Genomic DNA, 24,504 nt, shown 5'->3' with positions numbered 1-24,504 from the left:
GAGTACTGATCTCATTGACCAATGCAGTACATAGGTCATATGTACATACAGTATGTACATATATCTCTAAGAGAGATCAGCAGAATTATTATAAAATTCCTCAGTGGGGGCTACAAAAGAAGTTGCATATATGCAAACAAAGTACCAATAGAAATAAATGACACCTCACACGGCCCCATAGTTGTTTTTTTTTAAGGTTTTAATAATTTTTTTTAAAGCTGTCAAAATAAAAACTTATATAACTTCCCTATGGTTGTAATGGTACTGACTTGAGGAACGTAGATAACTTGTCCGGTTTATCATAGGGAAAAAGGTGTACACACGAAAACCCCCTAATAAAAAAAAGTGTTTTTGTTTTTTTTTTCAATTTCACCTCAAAATAACTTTTTGCTGGTGTTGCTCCATGTTTTATGGACAAATTAAGTCTGTCATTGCAAAGTACAATTGGTGTTGCAAAACGCAGAGGATCATGTGGGTCTGCAAGGGAAAAGATGCAAGTGCTATGAAATTTTAAACACGAGGAGGGAAAATGAAAGGGCAAAAATGAAAATTGGCCTGTCATCGAAGGGTTAAAGTATATCCTGGCTGCACATGCCACAAGACCCGTTCATTGGTCTTGTCTAATCCATGCCTCGATGGGTCAGAGCTGTTTTTGGCGATCTGTTAGTTGCAATGTTAGTTGCTTTTATTGATAGGACTGACTGCTGTGTATCTAAATATACTCTATGTATAACATGCAGAGACAATTTATGCTCATTATTTCAAACTGATTATGTACTGTTGTTCTCAGTGCCAACCAATCACCCCAATAGTTTCAGTGACATTCACCAATCTCCAGGTGTTGTACACTTCTAACAAACCTAATGTCCCATCTCCATTCTATTAAGATATAAAACCTTCACATTTTACTCGTATTAAAAGTCCATAATGTTTTTTTTTTTAGTGCTTTATTTTTCCATATATCTGAACAAAGCTTCCGTCCAGATGGAAATATTTACACGGCACTGATGTACAGCCATAATTTTAATCTTCTGTACAGCAAATACTACGCCTGGAGGATTACTAAAACTATTGTTCCTCTAATTTATATAGAACAATTTACTATTGTCAAATCAATCTCACTAGTGTCTGTCTGCCGAGAAAACATATTGGTCTGAGTTTATAAAGTGAGCTAAAACGAAGATTACCTTTCATAATGCTCAGTTGGAACAGTGATTAGCTCCGAAGAAAGCCGTAATGAGAAAAAGCCGATTGCACTGCACATTTCTCATCAGTTATACTATGTCAGTCTTCCTGAAGAACTGAGTTATTGCAAGTATAGGAATATTCCCCAATTAGCATATTACTATTACATTCAGAATGGGCTTAACATAGATCAGGGACGGGGAACCTTCGGCACTCCAACTGTTGAAAAACTACTCCCATCATGCCTGGACAGCCAAAGTAATAAATGTCTATACGCTTTTTAAAATTTTATTTCACATTCTGTGCAGTACATTCTTTTGCAGTTTTAGAATATGTTCCCACAGCTTCTTTTTTGTTCGTTTGTGGCTAAATATTTCATAATGAAGGCCATCATAAGTATGATATCGGCAGTCATTATGATTATAGCTGCTATTGGCCTCAAACGGCAAATTCAATTAAAATTTTGAAAGAGTTTTTTTTTTTTTTTAAAGGTCGAGTTGCTAAATTTTTTCCTACTCTGACCCCACAGCCCTGCACACAAGCCCTGACCACATATTACCCTGGCACATTTCAATCTTCCAGCTTGAATGACACTTGATTGTAATTTGTGTATAATAGAACCAGTAGGATTTCAGCACCAGGGTTCCAGATACATTTTATTACTTTCTTTCTGCAAACTTTTTTGGAAATATGGTTTAGCTGTTTTTAATTTTCTTGTTCAGTGCGAGACCACTACATGTAAAATCTTGTAAATCACAGCACAATTCTTTTTATAACATAGAATGTTCTAATTTATGAGATTTATGGCATTCGTTTTCTATTTGTTTAACAATATATGCAAAACAGTCAAATGTTTGGACACCTATTAATTCCATACTTTGTTTTTGTAAACATTGTACATTGAATACTGCCCTCAGAGCACAAGCCCATCCAGTGTTCAAGAGCACCCCATTAGCTTGCAGATATAACTTTTTAATACACAAGCGCAATACACATACACAGAGGATTAAGGTAAAAGACCCCCGCTATAAGCAGGTTAGATTTGTCTAACCGGTGGATAGTTTCCCTTTGAAGGGAGATTCCGGATAGGGAAAATTATTTTCTATTAAACGTACATTAAAAGTTATATAGATGCCTTTATAAAATGTATTGCCATATCTGTGCGGTTCTACCACACTGGTAGTTGATAGACATCCAGGAAGAGAAGAAAACTGGCCTCTGTGCCAATCCACCTTGTCTCCTGCTCCCTCTGATGATGCAAACTTGACAGGGGGCAAGGCGTGATGTCACAGGAGGCGTGGCTAAATCTTGTCTCCCATCCCCCCTAAGTGATTCACCATCTCTGACCAGCCTCTCTAGCCTGCATCTGAGCTGGCAAGGAGTGACAGAAGCAGCTGCTGCAACTTCACTGATTGTACAAAAATCTGCAGTGAAATTAGGGCTACGTTCACACATCATTGCAGTACTGCAGCGTCTTTACAAAGATGATGTAGTAACACAATTAAGTGATGCTAAACAGCACAGAGGATCAGAGCCGTCACTGCCAATCCCACCTGGGAAGAAAAAGTCATGGGGCTCAACTTCAAAGATAAAAGATGCATGATCATAATACAGTGGTACCTTGGTTTTCAAACTGCTCGGTTCTCAAACTGCTTGGAACTCAAACTGTATTTTCAAGAAAGGTTTGCTTTGGTTCTCAAACTCTTGCTCGGTTCTCAAACACTTTTAGTGCACCCAGTCTTGGAGTACTCGGTATTTGAACGTTTTTGCGGGCATGGATGATGGGTTGTACGGGGTGAGTTTAGTGCTGGTGAGGCTTCATATACAGTACAGTACTGTATAAGACTGCTGGAGTGCATATACAGTACAGTAGTAGTACAGGCAGTGCACCACCATCTCCCATCTGTTACAGTGCTGGGATGGGGGGGCACTATACCAATGATGGCTAACCTTGACACTCCAGCTGTTGTAAAATAACAATTCCCATGATACCTGGGCAACCAAAGCCCTATCTTTGGTTGTTTAGGCATGGTGGGAATTGTAGTTTTGCAACAGCTGGAGTGTCAAGGTTAGCCATCACTGCACTTTACAGTAAAGGATGAGTGAAGAGTTAGTGACTACTGCACTATAATTGCTGTTTTTTTTAATGTTTCTTGTGTATAATGTACTATACTGTATAGTGCTGTTCTTTAATGTCCTGTACAGTATATTGCTGCTCTGTAAGGTACTGCAGGGATTATATTGGGCACTATACAATGTAATATTTGGGTACTGAAGGTAATTATTGGTGGGTGCTGGAATAAAAATAAAAAATTTTGTTAAATTCAAAAAGTTCTTTACTTTCTTCAAATATTGGTGTTACAGGTAGGGAATACAGTATACTGTGTGGTGACAGGGTATGTTCACACTGAGTAAATATGGTGGAATTCTGCAGTGGAACTCTCCGCCGCAGAATCCCGCCTGCCTCAGTGTGCCTTAGCCTGTCTATGAGAGGGATCGCGCACGTTTGCTCTCCTCACAAACAATTGACAAGTCTCCTGATGGACACTGATTGTAGAGATCAGAGCCAGGCAGTAGAGGAATTTGGAGATAAGAATCACCTTTAGACTCCTGTATGTAAAAGCCCATGGGAACTTACCCAGAACAGAGATGAAGGACCTACAGGACCTTAAAGGGAACCAATCACCTCAATCACGCATATATAGCTTTTTAAATGTGCTGTTAGCTCCAACGTCACTCAGGAGCGCGCTGTGCACGACGTCGGCGCGCCTACGTTCTTACACCGCCGCACAAGCGCAGTACATTCTGGCTGTACTGCGCCTGTGAGCCGGAGTTTGAGGCTATTCTGCACAGGCGCAGTACAGTCAGAATGGAAGCGGGTGTACTGCGCATGCGCGGCGGCGTAAGAACAAAGGCTCGCCGATGTCGTGCACGGCGCGCTTCCGAGTGACGTCGGAGTTACTGGGTGATTTGAATCACGCCCAGAGGGGCGTGATTACCGCCGAGGAACGCCCAGGGGACCCGGACTGACCGTGACTACCATCTAGCCGAACACCGCCCGAAATCCTTGTGGTTCCAAGATTGTTTTTTTGTGACATGTTCCACTTTATGTTAGTGGTACATTTGGGCCAATACCTTTAACTTTTTTTGAGAAAAACTCCAAAATGATGTGAAAAATTGAAAAAAAATTGCATTTCTCTACATTTGAAAGTCTCTGCCAATAAGGAAGATAGTTCTACCACATAAATTATTGATTAATTCATATCTATAACATGTCTACTTTATGTTGGTAGCATTTGGTGAACATGCTTTAACTTTTTAAGGATTTTAGAGGCCGTGATTGTTTAGTAGCAATTTTCTAAATTTTTGTGAAAATTTAAACTGGGAATTCTTTAGGGACCAGTTCAGTTTTGAAGCATATTCTAGAGGCCTGGATCCTAGAAACCCCCATAATTCACCCCATTTTGAACTCTTCACCCTTTGAAGTATTCAAATTGACATTTAAAACAGTTTTTAACTCTTTAGCGCATTTCAGAGGAATAACTGCAAAGTAAGTGTGAAAAGTAAAAATTATTATTTTCTTGGCAGACATTCCAATTCAATCCTATTTCTTTCATACCGCACAGCTATAAAAAGTAAAATGCAATAAAACATTTATTCCTCTGAATCTGCAGTTTTTACAAATACCCCATTTGTGGGTGTAAACCGTTGTGCAGGCGCACAACACGGCTCAGAAGAGAAGAGCACCCTTTAAATTTTGGAGTGGGGGTAGTGCTGGAATAAATGTCGGAGACCATGTTACAGTAACAGAGCCCCACTAGTGCCGAGACAGTGGGAACCCCCCATAAGTGACCCCATTTTGAAAACTACACCCCTTAAAGAATGTAACAAGGGGTACAGTGGGCATGTGGACCCTACAGGTTTTTCACAGTTTTTTGCAAAAGTGGGCCGTGAAAATGAAAAATCACATTTTTCACACTTATACATTGGTGAAACCTCAAATTTTTCAAATTTCAAAAAGCTTAGAGGAGAAAAAGCCCCCCAATATTTGTAAAGCAATCTCTCCTGAGTGCAGAAATACCCCATCTATGAACGTAGAAGGAGAAGGAGCACCTATGTCTGTGTGTGCACGGACGTATACTGACACTTACTAATGGACACTGCCTGACGGTTACTGACACTTACTAATGGACGCCAACTGACACTGAGGCTTACTAACGGACGCTGACTGATGCTTACTAACGGACGCTGATTGACACTGACGCTTACTAATGGACGCTGACTGACACTGACGCTTACTAACGGACACAGGCTGACACTGACGCTTACTAACGGACGCTGACTGACGCTTACTAACGAACGCTGACTGACACTTACTAACGGACGATGACTGACACTAACGGACGCTGACTGACGGACACTAACCACTGACGGACACGATCCACTGATGCCAGAGATTGGCTGTGCTGGACACCTTCAAAGGGTCCAGCAGCAGCCACACTAAACTGTCAGCTATCAGCTGACAGTTTAGTTTCGGCTCCCGGTCACTGTTTGTGTAAACAGTGAGCACCGGGAGCCGGTCAGTTATAGTACGTCCTGGTGCGGAAAGTAACCTCCTGCCAGGACGTACTATAACTGCCTGGTGCGGCTAGGGGTTAAGTGATGTCAAAGTCATGTGATTAGTCACAGTACTGTAAGGAGTGAGCATGAAGGAATGGGCATATGTGGGCACATACAGGGGTTACAGCTATGAAGAGAATACCTCCATAGTCCTGTTCCCTGATGTAAGCCCCAGCCTGAAGTGGATCTGCTATGATTTGGAAGGTGAGGGAGACTCCCTGGATCTGAGTACAGGGCTGTAGACCCCGCTATGCAGACCATGTCCCTTCCCCACTCCCCCTCGCCCCCAGTACATGGAGCTCTTAAACCAAAGCAATGCTCTTAAACCAAGTTACAAATGTCAAAAACTGTGCTCTTCTTGCAAAACACTCTCAATCCAAGTTACTCTTAAACCAAGGTACCAGTGTGTGTGTGTGTGTGTGTGTGTGTGTGTGTGTGTATGTGTGTGTATATATTCTAATAGAGTAAACATACACTAGGCTGTCTGAAGATCTGATAAATTTGACGCATTTCCTCTTCAATAACCTTTAAAATGCTTCACTTTGGCAAAATAATTCAGTTCATTGGAAAAGATATAGAAAATGTCCATATCTAACACTTTTTTTTATTTTTCTATAAGAACATTTAATTGGAAAATAGATGAAAACATCTCATCCAGCATCACATTAATCTCTGTCACCTCCTGTGCAATGAAGAATCAAGAAGGCCTGTACTCGCTATTTAATCAATCACTTGTCAGCTGGGCATTCATTTACAGGGAGTTCTTGTCTGGTATCAACCCAGCGTCAGCCACAATATGTGTAATATCTGAAAAAAAATATCTAGACAATGCAATCAAAGGGTAAACCTTAAAATAGCAGACACAGCTTAGAAGGTCAGCTAAGGCAAACAAAATTACTGAAAAATAAGATTATAAAAACAACAGTTATATGAAAGCTATCCCTGGGCCTGGGCTGCATGTAGAACTGTAATCACTGGCCTTGGCTATTCATCTACTCACACAGCTATTTTTGCATTGGATGAACAGGCCTCATTTAGACAATAACAACCCCCCAGAAACAATAAAATAAATGCACACTTTGTGTAAACACGAGAAGTAGCACTACTATTGGCCATTATATAAAGCTGGGTAACCTAAGTCTTTGGAAGTACAGAGCCAGTATATATCACAGTACCTTAAAAAAAAAAAAAAAAGAAAGAAAGTGTTTCTATGGCCCAATGTACCTGCGGCATGACTAAAGACATTATTGGACTAAACATAGTCAAACGTAGACTATGTTTGGTTTCACGACTGTAGATGTTCATTTAAGCGGCGTTTACACTTAAATGGCCATCTGGCAGTGTTTCCCTCTGATGCAGTAGAACAGCGCCAGGGAGGGAAAAGCATCTTTAAAATGTCTATTTAAAATCAAAGGGATCAGTTCAAAGCATACGGCGTGTTAATAGTGCCGCTGGATCACCGGATCCGCCGTACATCAGAACGCTGCTTGCTGTGTTCTGCCATACGGCCTTGATGTTTAGGGTGCCTTCACACGTACCGTATCGCTGCGTTTTCAATGCTGCGTTTTTTATATGCGCGTTTTGATTTTCACATGATTTTCATGTGAAAATTAAAACCTGCATGTAAAAATCGCACCAAAAACCCAGCGATAAAAACAGTACGTGTGAAGCTACCCTAAGGTTACAAACCCACTTGGCGGGTCTGCAGCGAGTCTCCATGCTGCGTTTTTGCAGCGAGACTCGCTGCAGATCCCGGCCCTATGCTTTTAATGGCAGACAAACACGCAGCAGGGATGTACATCCCTGCTGCGAGTTTGTCTGCAGCCCACCCCATTAACCCCCCGGCCGCCGGAGCTGATACTTCACCTGATCCCGGCTCCGGCGGTTCCCGATGTCTTCAGCAAGCCGGAGCGGGGACCAGGTGAATATATGCTTCAGCCAGCTGCCCGCAGCCCCGGCCGCCCGATCGCCCCCCCGCAGCCCCGGCCGCCCGATCGCCCCCCCGCAGCCCCGGCCGCCCGATCGCCCCCCCCCCGCAGCACCGATCGCACGCCCACGGCCGGGGCTGCAGGGGGGCGTGTAAGCGATCGGTGCTGCGGGGGGGCGTGCGATCGGTGCTGCGGGGGGGCGTTCGGGCGGCCGGGGCTGCGGGGGGGCGTGCGATCGGTGCTGCGGGGGGGGGGGGGGCGATCGGGCGGCCGGGGCTGCGGGGGGGCGATCGGGCGGCCGGGGCTGCGGGCGGCTGGCTGGAGCATATACCTCACCTGGTCCCCGCTCCGGCTTGCTGAAGACATCGGGAACCGCCGGAGCCGGGATCAGGTGAAGTATCAGCTCCGGCGGCCGGGGGGTTAATGGGGCGGGCTGCAGACAAACTCGCAGCAGGGATGTACATCCCTGCTGCATGTTTGTCTGCCATTAAAAGTATAGGGCCGGGATCTGCAGCGAGTCTCGCTGCAAAAACGCAGCATGGAGACTCGCTGCAGACCCGCCAAGTGGGTTTGTACCCTTAATGTAAAAAAAGGATAGGACAACTGATGACAACTGATGCATCTCTGCCATCAGTTGTGCCACCAGTTGTAAAAAAAAAAAAAAAAAGGATCCTGGACCGCCTTATACAGCGGTACCTCTGTTTAAGAGTAACTTCGATTGAGAGCGTTTTGCAAGAAGAGCTCACAGTTTTTCAAAATTGTAACTTGGTTTAATAGCATTGCTTTGGTTTAAGAGCTCCCTGTACTGGGAGGGAAGGGCAGTGGGGGAGGGGCATGGTCTACATAGCGGGGTCTGCAGTACTGTACTCTGGCCCGAGAAGTCTCCCTCACCTTCCACATCATAACAGATCCACTGTGGAGCTAATCTCTCCATAGCTGTAAACCCTCTCTCCCCGGAGTGCTGCATGTATGTGCCCACATATGCCCTGCTCATTCCTTCATACTCCATGCAGTCTCTGTCTGTCCTTGTGTTTCCCATCCTCTCCATTCCTGCTATAATGTGACTGCACTCACACTCAGCTAAACATACTGCTGCTATAATGTGCCTGCACTTACACTCCGCCATTCACACCTCAGACCTCTGATAGCAGCCCTGCTTCTCTATTCTAGCCTATTGTACTACGCTACTGCATTATGGGGATCTGCAGTTCCATCCTGTATCTACAAAATGCTGCTGTATTTTCAGGTTTATGCTCTTACTATACATCATAGTCCACATGCTGATTGCTATACTGTACAGTAACTTATAATAGAACATATTCACCTGTTTTTGAATGTTTGTTTCATTTGTTTTAGATTTGAATTACAAGCACAGTCCTGGAACGAATTATGCTCGTAATCCAAGGCACCACTGTATATGTAAACCCAGCCTTATGGGACACAAAAGTCTGCCTCCCAATTATATAATAAAAATGAATGTCTGTCCATCCGTCTGTCTGCTACAGACTTTCAAACATCTGAACTATTTGACCATGAAGGTCCCATCCTTGGCAGATGTACAGGAGGGGATGGGGATGGTTAAGACCACCCAATAGGGTCCATTTATACAGAAAGATTATCTGACAGATTAACTGTCAAAGATATAAAGCCAAAGCCAGAAATGGATTTGAAAAGAGAAGAAATCTCAGGCTTTCCTTTATGACCTGATCTGTGTTTATAGTCTGTTTCTGGATTTGGCTTCAAATCTTTGGCAGATAATCTGTCAGATAATCTTTCTGTTTAAATGGACCAATAGAAATGAATAGACAAATCTTCTCACAAGCACACAGGTGACATATTTAGAGCTGCGTGTCTCCCCAGCAATGTGCAGGTGACATAAATGTGCAGATCCAAAGAATCACAGATATGACAGCCAGGCCTGTTGGAAGCTCACGAGGAGAGGGTGAGGGAAAAACAGACCCATAGAAATAAATGGTAGAATATTCTAGACATCAGACTTTACCTTACAAAGATGATGGCAGTGTCTGACCCCTCCTCTCTCTCTCACACACACACACACACACACACACACACAATAATCGTAGCTGGAATAGTATATTGAAGCCTTATGCTACGTTTACACGGAACGATAATTTGCCCGATCGTACGATTAACGATGTCAGAGCAACGGGTTTTTTTCTTAACGATCAGCGTTTAGACGGTACGATATATCGTACGGAAATTCGTTTTGCGATCGCTTAAAGCCTATCTCACACATTGGTTAAATCGGCGAACGACAATTCACACAGAACAATCTGCGATTTTTTTGCGAACGATCAACAACGATTTGAGAACTTGTTGATCAAAATGAACGATTTCTCGCTCGTCGTTTGATCGTTCGCTGCGTTTACACGTACGATTATCTTTCAAATCGTTTCGTGTAAACGCAGCATTAGAAACCAATATGATTTCTATTTTAATTTTCAACGGGAGCTGGCATCTGATTGGTTGCTAGGCGTGGCTGCCTCAAAACAGATCGATAGAAATAAATAGTAGAATGGTCTGGAGATCAGATTTTACCTCAACAAGATGATGTCAGTGTCTGACCACAGCCCCCTACACACACACACACACACAGTTGGGAAGGTATACTGGAACCTTATCAACCAATATGGTTACTACTTAATGTGCTTTAAGTGACTTTGTACCCACAATCTGACCCCTCCCCCCCCCACACACACACACACCAAAACCACATGTACCTTCAGATAGCTGCTTTTAATCAAGATACGTTCAGCAGGTGATGCAGTTATTGTCCTAAAAACAACTTTTAAACTTGCAGCCCTGTGTCAAATTGGCATGGCTTAGATTACCCATGTCCTAGGATTGCGACACCCCTCCGTCCCTCCTCCCCGCTCTCTTCATCATTAGGAATGCCCCTAGAACAATTTCTCCTATTCATCACCTGTGTGAACACCACACATGTGCTGGATCATTAAGGCACCTGTGCAGGGTTCAGACAGGTGATGAATAGGAAGAATCCTGCCTAGGGGCGTTCCTAGTGATGAGAAGGGATGGAGGGGTGTTGCAATCCTAGGGCACCACACCAATTTCACACAGTTTAAGTTTAAAAGTTGTTATTTAGGACAATAACTCCATCACTTGCCGAACGGACCCCAGGACAGATCTTGGAGTAAAAGCAGATATCAGACGGCACAAGCGGTTTTGGGCGGGGGGGGGGTCAGACTGTGGGCACAGAGTCGCTTTAAGTTATAATTAACATAAAGAGTATATAACTGTCAAGATATATGACTTGCCTGTAGAAAAAAAAAAAAAAACCAACAAGGGCATAGGTTGGCCTCCTGGGCGACCTTGGAACAAATCTAATTAACAGACTGACACTTTATACCCGGGCAGTGTCGGGTACTACTCAGAAACACATTGCATATTCTGGTGATATGCCTTGCCCACCTATTTTGCTTCATATAAAAGAACAATTACTTGCTAGTGAAAGAAATTCAATGATTTATTTTAGAACTGACTCACACTTTTTTATCAAGCCTTAAGTCAAAATTCCAGATAGGATTATGAGAGATAATAATTTAATGTCTTATTTGCTTAAAATTAACCATTATCCAAATCCTATACAATTGACATTTCACACATAATCCGATGAAGTTGAACAATCCCTTTTAATCTTTTGACGAAAACAAGGGTTGATATAAAAGAGATAACCATTAGTTTTCCTCTAGTGATTAAAGTAATCTTTTATTTTTCTATTTATTACTTTTTGAATCATGGATACCAAAGAAAAAATCTTGCCTTTTCTAAAATTAAATTTGACTCTAAAGTTGGTCATATACAGTACAAGTGGTCAGTCAGATACTCTTTTGGCCTAAAACCATCTTTCCTTACCTCACCATAACTTGGAAAAAGGTTCTCGCTTACATGATCTTCTACTTCTAGATCCTTAAAGAGTAACTGTCATGTTTTTTTTTTATTGCAGAAATCAGTAGTATAAGCTTTTTTAAGAAACTCTGTAATAGGTTTTATCAGCCAAAAAAGCCTCCTTCTGTCCTCAAGAAGCAATCTCCCAGCCTCTCCCCCTGACTTCTTATCTGTGCATTATCAGGCAAACACGTCTTCATTACAGAGAAGCCAGTGAAGACGGGTTCTGCTCTCTCCATTGTAAGCCTATGGAGGGGGGAGGGGCTGAGGGAGAAGGAAGAGGTGACATGAAGGTCAGCTGTTTCTAGACTGTCTGGGCAGCTAAAACGCTAAATTCAGGTGTCAGAAAGGTCAGTGCTTATCTATGAACTTACTGAGAGAAGATTGCAGGGTGTTGTGCTGTGCAGGACTGCTCCGTGCTCAGTCACTCCTAACAGCCCCTCCCCTCTCCATAGCCACATAATGGAGACAGAAATCCTGCTTCATTTGATGTGAGGGGGGAGGCTGGGAGATTGCTTTTTCAGTCCAGAAGGAAACTCTTTTAGTACATAAAACCTATTACAGAGTTTCTTAAAATCGCTCGTACTATAGATATTTAATGTTTTCAGAAAAATGACCCTGAAATGACAGTTACGCTTTAAAATTATTTGAAAAATCATTTGAAGGAAAAACATTTCTGTGCTACATTATATTAGTAGAGCAGTCAGAGATCATCCATTGAAAGGATAATCTAGCTATCTGGGCTGGAGGGAGTACAATATTTGTTTGATGTAATAAGCAGAATACTCTCCACTTTAAAAAAAAAATATTTTCCACTTTTCCATTTTGTTGGGGTTTGGTGGTGAATAAAACAGCAGTGGTCCTTATTGTTATTTGTCAGAGGATGTGTGTAAGTGTTAATTGTACAATAGTCACTAAGTAAAACATTTATAAAGATCAGCATACTCATACACCGGTCTAAAATTAGACCACGCCCCCAACTGCCCCACCAGATTTACTAAGAGACGCTTGCCTCTTAGTGAATGTGGCCTGACCTGCGCCTACCGTACAGTGGGTGCAGATTTCCGCCATGATTTCCACCTGCGAGCAGCGTAAATCATGGTAAATCAGGCGAATCTGTGCCTTCTCCCTGCCGTCCGTCCTAGCCGCAGTGTTCATAAGTCTCTCCCCAAGTTTAAGTGTGACTTCTATTAAAGACATACTTAATCAGCATTTGTTACTGTGGACAGAGCCACTCCAGACTTTGTTAGTCTTATATTTTTAGCAAGAAAAACAAAAAACTCCTCCTGCAGCAGTTATCTCCACTAAAAAAAAAGGGATCAGGCATGTTCATATGTTTGACCATTCTTCCCCCTATAATCAGCATCGTACACATTAGAATCTAGTTAGACGGTCAATACATACCCAAAATTTGCAGGTGTGGCCTTCTGCAGTAATTCAGAAGGAGACACAGCTGTACTTCCACACCATTATGTTGCTGCTTTCAGAAAAACTTCCCAGGAAATATCTCTGTAGTCCGTCAGTGATCTATGTACAGCTGGTCTCCGGTGATGGATGAAAGTCACACAAGGTCAGTGCATCCTTGGACTGGTAGAAGCAGTCTCATGTAACACCACATCATTGCCAAAGGCGCAAAAAGATCATATATATATCTCTGCAGCAACCAGAGAAGTACCACTACAGGAGCGACAGGGAGGATAGTATAGTGAACTTTTTTGTCAACTTGCAACACAAATTCATTTTCTAGCCTTACAATCAGTTGACACAGCACTTAATAGCCCTACCTCTTCTGTTATTTGGCGCTCCACTTCTTCCGCAGGGATGGTAAGAAGATGGAAATTGAACACCAGAGAGCAGAAGAGGTAGGCTCTTTTCTGCTCTCCAGATAACCCTTTTAAGGGACAATTCTGATTTTTGTATATATGTATATATATATATATATATATATATATATATATATATATATGTATATGTATATATATATATATATATATATATATATATATATATGTATATATATATATATATGTGTGTGTGTGTGTGTGTGTGTGTGTGTGTGTTGCAGTGAAATGATACAATCAGAGATTTGATCAAATCACTAAGGGATCAAATCCTGGGAAATGATAAAATAACCGCGCTGTTCCATCATTTTCCTAGGGAATTGTTCAAATCACTGACCCCTTTCAGGGAAATGATGGAATGAACTCTATGATTTCCCCCTGTGACATAGAATTTGCTTACCATATCGCCTCTCTGCTTCCCCCAGCCTGTCCGCTCTGCTTCTCGTCCTCCTCCGCCGCCTCTTTGCTTCCTGTTCGGCTCAATTCTTCTGCTACACTCCTCCTTGCTCCCCCGGCCGCTCCGCCCCCACCACTGTATGCCTGCCGGGAGGTGTGCCTCTCTGCTTCCAGTCCGCCTCCGGTCCCATCCGCCCCGCCCTGCATCATGCCTCCTGCTCCCCCGGCCTGTCCGCTCTGCTCCCCATTAGGCCCATTGCCGCATGCCTGCCGGGAGGTGTGCCGCTCTGCTCCCTGTCCGCCCCGCCGTCATATGCCTGCCGGGGAGGCGTGCCGCTGTGCTCCCCGTCCACCCCTTATATTGCACTTATATTACCTTATTGTTAGAAGCAAATCTGAATATTTATGGCTTATTACATTATCCAGCGCCTTTATTTCCCGCTCCAATTCTATAACTTTTCTATGTCTTTTTATTAAAGTCTCTATATTAAAGTTTCTATTTTTGTTTCCAGAACGGTAAGCTTGGAGCTACAGATATAACATTGTATAAGTGCATATAAGTATAAATAGCTGATTTATAATAATTTAGGCTATTTACCTTGGACTCTGTATGGTGCTTGGCACATGCTTGAAGCTGAGTCAACCAGAATTGTCGCTCCTTGGAATCAGCGGCTACAATGTGACAAAAATACACTATAATTACTGTATTATAGAATCCGATCCTAAAACTTCTTATAAGCTGCCAACAAATACAACATGACTGTATTTTCTCCTATTTTAAAGGCAACTTTACTAAACATTCACTTATACATAGAGGGGTATAAACTATAAAAAGAAAATATTAAAGCACTAAATTTATTAAAGACAGAAAGACAAAAAGGAAGCTAAACGTAAGAAGGGGTGATAAAAGAGGGGAGGGAGGGGCATAAGATTAAAGTACAATTAACCAAACAGTGGTAGAGTGGGAGGACCCTGTGGCCTCTTAAGCTTCAATGGATGGTCACATTATAAAAAAAAAGTCTGGAGGGAGATGGCTGCTAGCACTTAAAAAGAGGTACTCCGTCAAAAAAATAAATTCTTTCAAATCAACAGGTGTTAGAAAGTTATATAGATTTGTAATTTACTTCTATATAAAAATCTCCAGTCTTCCAGTACTTATCAGCTGCTACATGTCCGTCAGGAAGGGGTATATTCTTTCCAGTCCGACACTGTGCTCTCTGCTGCAGTAGGTGGCAGCAGAGAGCACCATGTTATGACTGGAAACTATACATCACTCCCGGCAGGACATATAGCAGCTCATGAGTACTGGAAGAATTCAGATTTTTACATAAAAGTAAATTACAAATCTATATAACCATCTATATATTTCTGTAATGTAATAGAAGACTCCATAGCACTCTTTTTCAAGCGCTTGATACGCGCCAGGAGTGCCCCTCAGCATACTACCACACTGCGACATTGAGAAAGACCCTAGTAGGGTAAAAGCATCAGTCGCCATACAAAGCTTCTATTATATAATCACCAGTGTGGAGATAAATGTTGTATACATACCTGGCTTTGCACGCTGTTAATAAACTTTTGAACACTTTTGCATGAAAAAGAGTGCTACGGAGTCTTCTTTTACAGTCTACTGGGGTGGAAACCCGCCCATGAAAAGCACCTACCATCTACACCCGGTGTGTACCCCTGCCTCTTCTTATTTATATATCTATGTATTTCTGACACCAGTTGATTTGAAAGTAAATAAAACTGCCAGAGTTTCTCTTTAAGCCCTTGCTTCTCTCTGCTCATTCTACTTAATCAGCAGGGGTCTCGGCACTGGGTTTCCAACTAGTAAAAAATGTCAATATGTCCAAAAAAATTTTTTCAAATGAAAGGGACACTAAAAAATGCACAGCTTTGTCCTCTTCACTATACATTTTGTTTATCCATCTACTGGGCTGTGTAGGAGCTAATTCTTTGTGTGGGGAGCAGTTTATATTTTACTACCATTTTAGGGTGCATGAAACTTTTTAAGGACAAGCACACTTTAAGAACAAACAAAAGACCAAGAATGGACTCTTGCAGGGGTCAGATAAAGGCATTTTATAAAGGCACTTAATAGCTGATTATTTTTAGAAGGTAAGGAGAGTAGCAATTCTGTTCACCGTGTGGCATAAACACCATTGCATTTTATTCCTTAAGATATTTCTAGATGTGGTAATACTAATATGGTTTAATATTTAATTTTGTTTCCTTACACTTTTAGACTTCGTAGGGTACAATCATATCACTTGTACAATAGGCTGCAGGTCTACTGCTTTGCAGCTTACTGCAATTTGACAATTCTGCTAGTACACATTGCTGAACCTAGCAGTTGCCTGCGTGTTAGCTGTGATACACCACTGATGCCCATGTTGTATGAAGACTGTAAAGGTTGCATCAATTGGAATAAGAAAACACATCTGGAGTGGATTGGAGTGCCTCATATATGTACTTGGTTTACATTGGAACTGCTAGGGTCTTTGGTGGGTGAGGTGTGCACAGGACCTTTAGGCCCTATTTATTGTTGTGATTCTCATGCTGCTGCAACTTTGCTATTCAATTTGCCACTAGTCGTTTTACTTTCCAGCAATGTGCTGTTCACTGTCTATTGTTAGATTTAGGTCCAGGACAGTACACAGGAAGTGGCGGTAGGGCTTAGCTAGTGACAGAGACACAGATAGAGAGACAACTTTAAAAAGAATTTGTAGAGGCATAGAGCCTGGGCTGCACACTTGCAATCTCTAGCCACATAAAGTTATGGACAGCTGTCCTTTGTGTTTATACCAGTGTTAGTACTAGTGTATGCACACATTGCTGCCTCCTGAATCTAATCTCTTCTTCCCTAGGTCCGCAGGCTTGTCACCATTATTATCTTGATAAGCAGTTCAGTGCTTATCATAACCGTTTCCTTGTTTTGCTGCTGCTGTTTCTTTCTGCTTACGTCACACCTTGTATCCCCTTGTTTCCCCACACGCCATCTATAGTAGGCCACTGTCTAAATCATCATCCAGCTCTGGGCCAGCCTGTTCAGTCCAGTGCACGTTCATCAGTACTTTGTCATTGCCTAGCAAAGAGGAGCGAGTGCTGTCCTTTGTCCTCTGAAATAGAGAAACAGCTGTGCACCTCATAGCAGCAGTAACTGCACTTAAATCACCTTGTCACCACTCTAAATAGTATTGTAAAGCCTGCTGGTTTAAAAAGAAAAAAACAATTTGAAAGTACAAGTATGCTTTAAATCAGTAACATTTTTTTTTTTTAATCAGATCATCTTTATTGAACAAACACAAAAAGTGTTTCATTTTCACCCTACACCCCTCCCCCCCCCCCACCCCACTCCAAACAACCCCCTCCCCGCCATCCCCATAACAAAAAAGATCATACACAATATGAAGTTTTACAGTTTGGCAAAAAAAAAAGAAAATGGAAGCAGTCTTACAATGCAGGGTAAACTGCCAGACCTTACAGCAGTCTAGCGGATCGACCCCCAGCCGTGTTCTTTCAGCCGCAGACAAAAAATAAGAAAAAAACTCCCCTCAGCCACTAGCTAGCAACACGTAGACCTAAATCAGTTACATGGTTAAATAGGACTTTTATTAGGAGACATGCGACGTTCACAGTCCATATGGTATTGTGCCGAACCGAAGGTAGCCTATATTCACTCAAAATCTTGTAGAAATCGAGGTCAACTAAAAGATTATTGAAACCACATGGTCCATCTAGTCTTCTATTATTATATTACTTCCTTGTTTTACAATAGATAAGTTTATCTTAGACATATTTAAAGGGCAACTATAATGTTTCGCGGCAGGCTGGAGCCATGCGGCAGGTTTTTTGTAATATAATAATGGAGGACTAGATGGACCATGTGGTGTCAATATTTCTTTAGTTGGCCTCCATATTTCACCAGATTTTGAGTGAATATACACTCACCGGCCACTTTATTAGGTACACAATGGTAGTAACGGGTTGGACCCCCTTTTGCCTTCAGAACTGCCTCAATTCTTCGTGGCATAGATTCAACAAGGTGCTGGAAGCATTCCTCAGAGATTTTGGTCCATATTGACATGATGCCACGACACAGTTGCCGCAGATTTGTCGGCTGCACATCCATGATGCGAATCTCCCGTTGCACCACATCCCAAAGATGCTCTATTGGATTGAGATCTGGTGACTGTAGAGGCCATTTGAGTACAGTGAACTCATTGTCATGTTCAAGAAACCAGTCTGAGGTGATTCTAGCTTTATGACATGGCGCATTATCCTGCTGAAAGTAGCCATCAGATGTTGGGTACATTGTGGTCATAAAGGGATGGACATGGTCAGCAACAATACTCAGGTAGGCTGTGGCGTTGCAACGATGCTCAATTGGTACCAAGGGGCCCAAAGAGTGCCAAGAAAATATTTCCCACTACATGACACCACCACCACCAGCCTGAACCGTTGATACAAGGCAGGATGGATCCATGCTTTCATGTTGTTGACGCCAAATTCTGACCCTACCATCCGAATGTCGCAGCAGAAATCGAGACTCATCAGACCAGGCAACGTTTTTCCAATCTTCTACTGTCCAATTTCGATGAGCTTGTGCAAATTGTAGCCTCAGTTTCCTGTTCTTAGCTGAAAGGAGTGGCACCCGGTGTGGTCTTCTGCTGCTGTAGCCCATCTGCCTCAAAGTTCGACGTACTGTGCGTTCAGAGATGCTCTTCTGCCTACCTTGGTTGTAACGGTTGGCTATTTGAGTCACTGTTGCCTTTCTATCAGCTCGAACCAGTCTGCCCATTCTCCTCTGACCTCTGGCATCAACAAGGCATTTCCGCCCACAGATCTGCCGCTCACTGGATGTTTTTTCTTTTTCGGACCATTCTCTGTAAACCCTAGAGATGGTTGTGCGTGAAAATCCCAGTAGATCAGCAGTTTCTGAAATACTCAGACCAGCCCATCTGGCACCAACAACCATGCCACGTTCAAAGGCACTCAAATCACCTTTCTTCCCCATACTGATGCTCGGTTTGAACTGCAGGAGATTGTCTTGACCATGTCTACATGCCTAAATGCACTGAGTTGCCGCCATGTGATTGGCTGATTAGAAATTAAGTGGTAACGTGCAGTTGGACAGGTGTACCTAATAAAGTGGCCGGTGAGTGTAGGCTACCTTGGGTTCCGCACAATACCATATTTTAATTTTAGTTTAGATACTTCAGAGCTAGAACCAACCATTAACCTAATATAAAGCGGTGTCATTCGTAAGAAGGGATAGCTCCTCCCAGGGAAAGGTTTGACTTTTAGAGCTGCCATTGCTAACATTTAAAGGGAATCTGTCAGCTCCTGGGCCCTACCTTAGGTGCTGACAGTGTGCTGTAGCTGGCATCCCCCCAGTGAGCATGGTGCCTTTTTGGTAATTTTCTGTGCAGCGGATTAGGTACAATCTTATGTCTCCTACTGTACTAGTCACAGAGTCACAGAGCAGCTGTTGGTGCCACACTCTGGCATGCATCCTCCTCCCTCTTCATGCATAATCAATGCTGCCCGGCCTCCTGCTCCCACAGCTGTCAGATTGCAGATCAGTCCTCTGTAGGCAGTTCATGTCTGAAAGAAACACACTCAGGTATAATTTAATCTCTTCTCTCTAATGTGTTGGAGCTGTGGTCTAGGGGTAACTCACCTGTCTAGAGACCTGCCAGCAGTTCATTCTCAGATTTAAATCCCCTGATGGAAATTAAATAGATGGCTTTTTTCTCATTCTTTCATTTTTAAGCCTATGTTTACACACAGTATTTTTGCTCAGTATCTTGGTCAGTATTTTATTTTAAAACAACGTGCAAGGACTTCCGGTGGGCGGGACACCACGAGTGGCCGCATTTTACCTGGGCTCCGGCTGCCTCCTTGTACCCGCGGCCTATTCGGGGGACTTACACCCCTGTTTCCCCCCGCAGCGGACCTCCGGGACAAGGAGCAAATCGGGGACGACTCATTGCCACCAAGTCTGACCCGGCTCGGGTCATAACAGAGGCGCAGCGGCCGGTTGACTGACGGCACCGCACAGTGAGGCGGCGCCATCTTGCCCCCACGCGGAGGACACAGCAGCTGCCCTCCACCTCCACTGTCATCTCGGACCGCTCGGGTGGCGGGGGCCTGACGTCTTTACAGCCCCTCCGGACCCACCTGAACAGGAGTCGGAGTGTGGGGACCGAGGCGCAGAGGAACGCCGTTTTACCCACGTGCTGCGGCTGCGGCTCTACCCGCGGCCTGGACGGAAGGCGCCGCTGAGATCCGGGGGGAGCGAGCGCCACGCGGATCCTGGTGGGGAGCTGCCGCACGTCCTGTACACCCCCCGCTGATAGCAACCGGAGCGGATCCCCGCCCGACCGAGACCCCCGGGAGGAGAAGGTATTGTGTGGGGGACGGGGCAGCACAGGTGGAGGAGAGACGAGGCGCCATCTTGGATGACACAGGGTGCGTCACACAGCCCCCTGCAGTGACTGTCACCGATTAGCAGCATAAGGGGAACGCTACAGTTAAGCCCACAACAAAGGGGCTGCCTGAATTTTCCCCATGACCTCCCCCACATTGCTTTGACTTGAGTTGCAGGACCAAGCCAAACATGAACACTCTCTCATGAACATTCCCTCTTGTACTCCTGCCCCCGTGGGATTCCCCCCTGCCTAACCCACATCCATAAACTGCCTCCTATAACACCTTGGGCTCCTCAAACACACGGCCGCGCCACTGACCACGGACACCCTACACTGTCCAGCAATCCACCTCTGATCGAACGCTGCACCAACAAGTGATAGCAGTGAATACGCTTGGATTGGAGCCCTGGGTCTGCATACTTAATACAGCATCTGTCCATAACGCAATTTATAACTATTGTCTTATATGTTGCCCTCACTCGCTGGCTGTGCTTAAAACTACATTAGAGGGCTAGCACAACCGCAGCGTGTGCTACATGTTTCTCTACTCTTCAAATATCATTCAAGCATTGAGGTGGCGGATGGAGCCGTGATGGGGCTGAGACCTTGATACCCCTCATTCCTATGTGAACCCTTACTGAATGGTGCCTTGGCATTTCCCGTACACCTACGTAATCCTTGTATGCCCCAGGAGGGGTCATGGACAAATTCCTCTCTAAGACTCCCTCGGACAGGATAAACCGCAGACGCCAATCGCAACTACAACTTTCCCCTACCCATCAGCAACCCACTAAAATGGCATCTAAACAACAGACGAAAACCACGAAAAGTAGGGTGACCCCCAAAACCTCTGCGAACGCTTCGCAACAATCCTCAAATGACATTTTTGACCCTCCCTCCCCTGATAGGGATGACATTACTCCACCAAATATGTCTCCAGCCTACAGTGGGGCGGACCCGCCCGAACATCACCCACTCAGTGCTGCCTCGGTGGCCCAAGAGGTGTCTCGCATACTGATGCCCATGTTTGACAAGCGACTGGATACTATACATGCTACCATCACTTCAGCGTTAACCCAAATCACAGAAAACACCCAGAAAATATCCGACCTGGAGGGAAGAGTGACGTCCTGTGAAATCTCCACATCTGCCCTGGAACAAGCGATAGCCCGACACCGAGAGGCGGAGGTTGCACTCGCAGACAAACTTGATGATCTGGAAAACCGCGAGAGACGAAACAACCTCCGGTTTGTGGGCATTCCTGAGTCCTATGTCGGCCCAGCCCTTCATCAGCTATTGACTTCCACCCTACCTGCAGTGTTGGAGATAGAGGGCCCTCCAGATGCCCTTTCTATCGAGCGAGCACACCGCATAGGGCCTCCAAGGCCTCCTGGAGACAGGAACGCTCGTCCTCGACCAGTTATTGCCCGCTACCAAAACTGGGCCATCAAGGAGAAAGTGTTACGTGCCTTCAGAAATAAAAGGGCTCTCAGGATCCAGGACTTCTCAGTCATAATCTTCCAGGATTTCTCGGTCACTGTCTCACAAAAGCGCAAAAATTTTACCCCTATTTGTCGCTATCTACATGACCATGATATTCGCTTTCAGTTGCTATATCCAGCAAAATTACGGGTTCAATCCGAGGGAAGACAACTCCTCTTTGATGACCCCATACACGCGCGTCGTCACTTCCGAATTGGACAGGATAATCATCCAGGATAATTCCAACACAGGGACATGCAGGCACTAGTTCTGGTTTCTTCTTATTTTTTCCTTCCTTTTCTCTTTTTTTTTTTTTTTTTTCCCTAATCCACATGATACACTATATTATCCGTGTTGTGTTGCAGACCTTTTGGTTTCAATTAGTACTACCACTGATCAGTTTGTCTCAGATGTTTATTTGTTACTGTTTTCTGCTGAAGCTAACCTTTCCTTATTTTCCTAGATGCTATGCTGACACTCCTGTGTTCTTGTGTGGGGCCTCCGGCTTCACCCTATATGATATGCGGTCTCTCGTTGCTCGCTGGGACGACGGGGGACGCACAACTGTATGTTTATTGACATGCTCACTCATGTACAACAGACACACATATGATTCCCTCTGACCAACCGGTTGCGGATACATACACTACCCCCTCCGCCCTACGACTCCTTAGTTGGAATGTGGCGGGGCTTAACACGCCCATTAAGCGTAAAAAGGTACTCACACACCTAAAACGCATGAGACCTGATATCATGTTTATCCAGGAAACTCATTGGAAAAAAGATTCACCGTCCGCTCTGCGAGCGGCCTGGCTAGACTCATGCCATACGGCCAACTACTCCTCAAAGTCAAGAGGGGTGGCGATACTATTTCGAAGAGGCTTGCAGGTGGAGGTGGAGAGGGAGGTCGCGGACGAAGGGGGTAGATACCTACTGCTGGTGGTCAGACTGAACGGCACACAATATACACTATTGAACATATACGCCCCCAACAATTCTAATACTGCCTTTTTTTCCAAACTGCACTCCTTCTTACTCCAGGGTTCCTATACAAATCTTATACTTGGGGGTGACTTTAATACGACCCTAAACCCGACTATAGATAAAACATCAGACCAGCGGACGATACCCCCCTCAGCCAGAGACCTGCTACATCTTATCGAATCCCTTTCCCTATATGACCCGTGGCGTCTATCTAACCCTACTTCACGAGAATACACATTCTACTCCTCTGCCCACGACAGTTTCTCCCGTATAGATTACTTCCTCACTTCCTTCTCCCTTATGGACTTCATCTCCCCTGGTGCGCTTCACGCCATTACTATCTCTGATCATGCTCCGATCACTCTGACCTTGCAGGGCCTTACCCCCTCTACCCGGACCAGGTTCTGGAGGTACCCCACCTACTTAACGCAATCCGAAGATTTCCATGACTATATGAAAATGACTTGGGCAAACTTCATTGATGATAATCTTGATCATATAGATGATCTGCCCCTTCTGTGGGCTGCCTCCAAGGCCGTGGTCAGGGGTCATATTATAAGCTACATATCCTTAAACCGCAAACGCGCCCATCAGAAATATCAATCCCTTTATCATGCTTTACTGCAGGCCCAGCGGAACCACGCACGCCACCCTTCTTCCCTTACCAAAAAACTGACTATTGAAACACAACAAAATCTAGACGCCTTTATCCAGGGACAGGCAGTCTGGCTAGTGAGGACCGATCAGAATAGATACTACCGGCAGGCAAACAAATCCGGACGTCTGTTGGCCCGATTAACCTCCCCCAAAAATAAATTCACACCGATTTTATCCATACGTGACCCTGTGACTAATACGTTACTGACGAAAACCGGAGACATAAGCGACATCCTTTACAACTACTTCGAAGATTTATATAGAGCTAGCCCCACGGACCCCCACAAAATTGACTCTTTCCTAGACACATTGACGTTACCTTCTCTTACAGAAGACCAACAGTCAATGCTCAGTGCGGAGATAACAGAAGCGGAAGTGGTGGCCGCTATTAAATCATCCCCCAATAACAAAACACCAGGCCCTGATGGCTTCAGTAATGAATATTACAAATCACTGCAAATTGACCTGATCCCATATCTTACTCGTTTATACAACGATATATTCATCCGCAACGCCCAGGTGGACCTCTTCCTGGATTCCAGGACGATTTTGTTTCCGAAGCCAGGCAGAGACCCACAATTACCCCAATCATACCGCCCTATCACACTGTTAAACAGTGACTACAAATTCCTAGCAAAAATCTTAGCCGACCGTTTACAACAAATTCTCCCCTCCCTTATACATCCCTTCCAAAGAGGCTTTATCAGAAATAGACAGGCAGTCAAAAACATCCGGACGGCCATCTCCTGCCTGGTGGAGGCTCACGACCCCTCTTCTCCCCTGACTATGGCGCTCAGCTTAGATGCGGAGAAAGCCTTTGATAAGGTCTCTTGGCCATTTCTCCATTCCACCCTTAGACGGAGACAATTCGGACCCACGTTCTCCAACTTCGTGACTTACTCACAGACGGATGCAAATTCTAAACTGACAATCAACGGACTAAACACCCCCTCTTTCGACATCTTCACGGGCACCAGGCAAGGCTGCCCCCTTTCTCCCCTACTTTTCAACCTGTCCCTTGACCCGCTGCTCCACCACCTCTCCCCT

At 44.3% G+C, this 24,504-nt stretch overlaps 1 protein-coding gene across 3 annotated transcripts in view; it reads right to left on the bottom strand.

The window, feature by feature from the left end:
* Positions 1-24,504, bottom strand: part of OSBPL10 (oxysterol binding protein like 10) — a 302,765-nt gene that overhangs the window by 164,243 nt on the left and 114,018 nt on the right. For all 3 annotated transcript variants that reach the window (XM_069958631.1, XM_069958632.1, XM_069958633.1), the window contains exon 3: positions 14,496-14,569. In XM_069958631.1, coding sequence (XP_069814732.1) covers positions 14,496-14,569 — 74 coding nt within the window. The remainder of the gene's footprint in view (positions 1-14,495; positions 14,570-24,504) is intronic.

This window comes from Dendropsophus ebraccatus, chromosome 2 (genome assembly GCF_027789765.1).
Source record: "Dendropsophus ebraccatus isolate aDenEbr1 chromosome 2, aDenEbr1.pat, whole genome shotgun sequence".
Taxonomy (NCBI): domain Eukaryota; kingdom Metazoa; phylum Chordata; class Amphibia; order Anura; family Hylidae; genus Dendropsophus; species Dendropsophus ebraccatus.
This window is presented reverse-complemented; position numbering and strand designations above follow the sequence as displayed.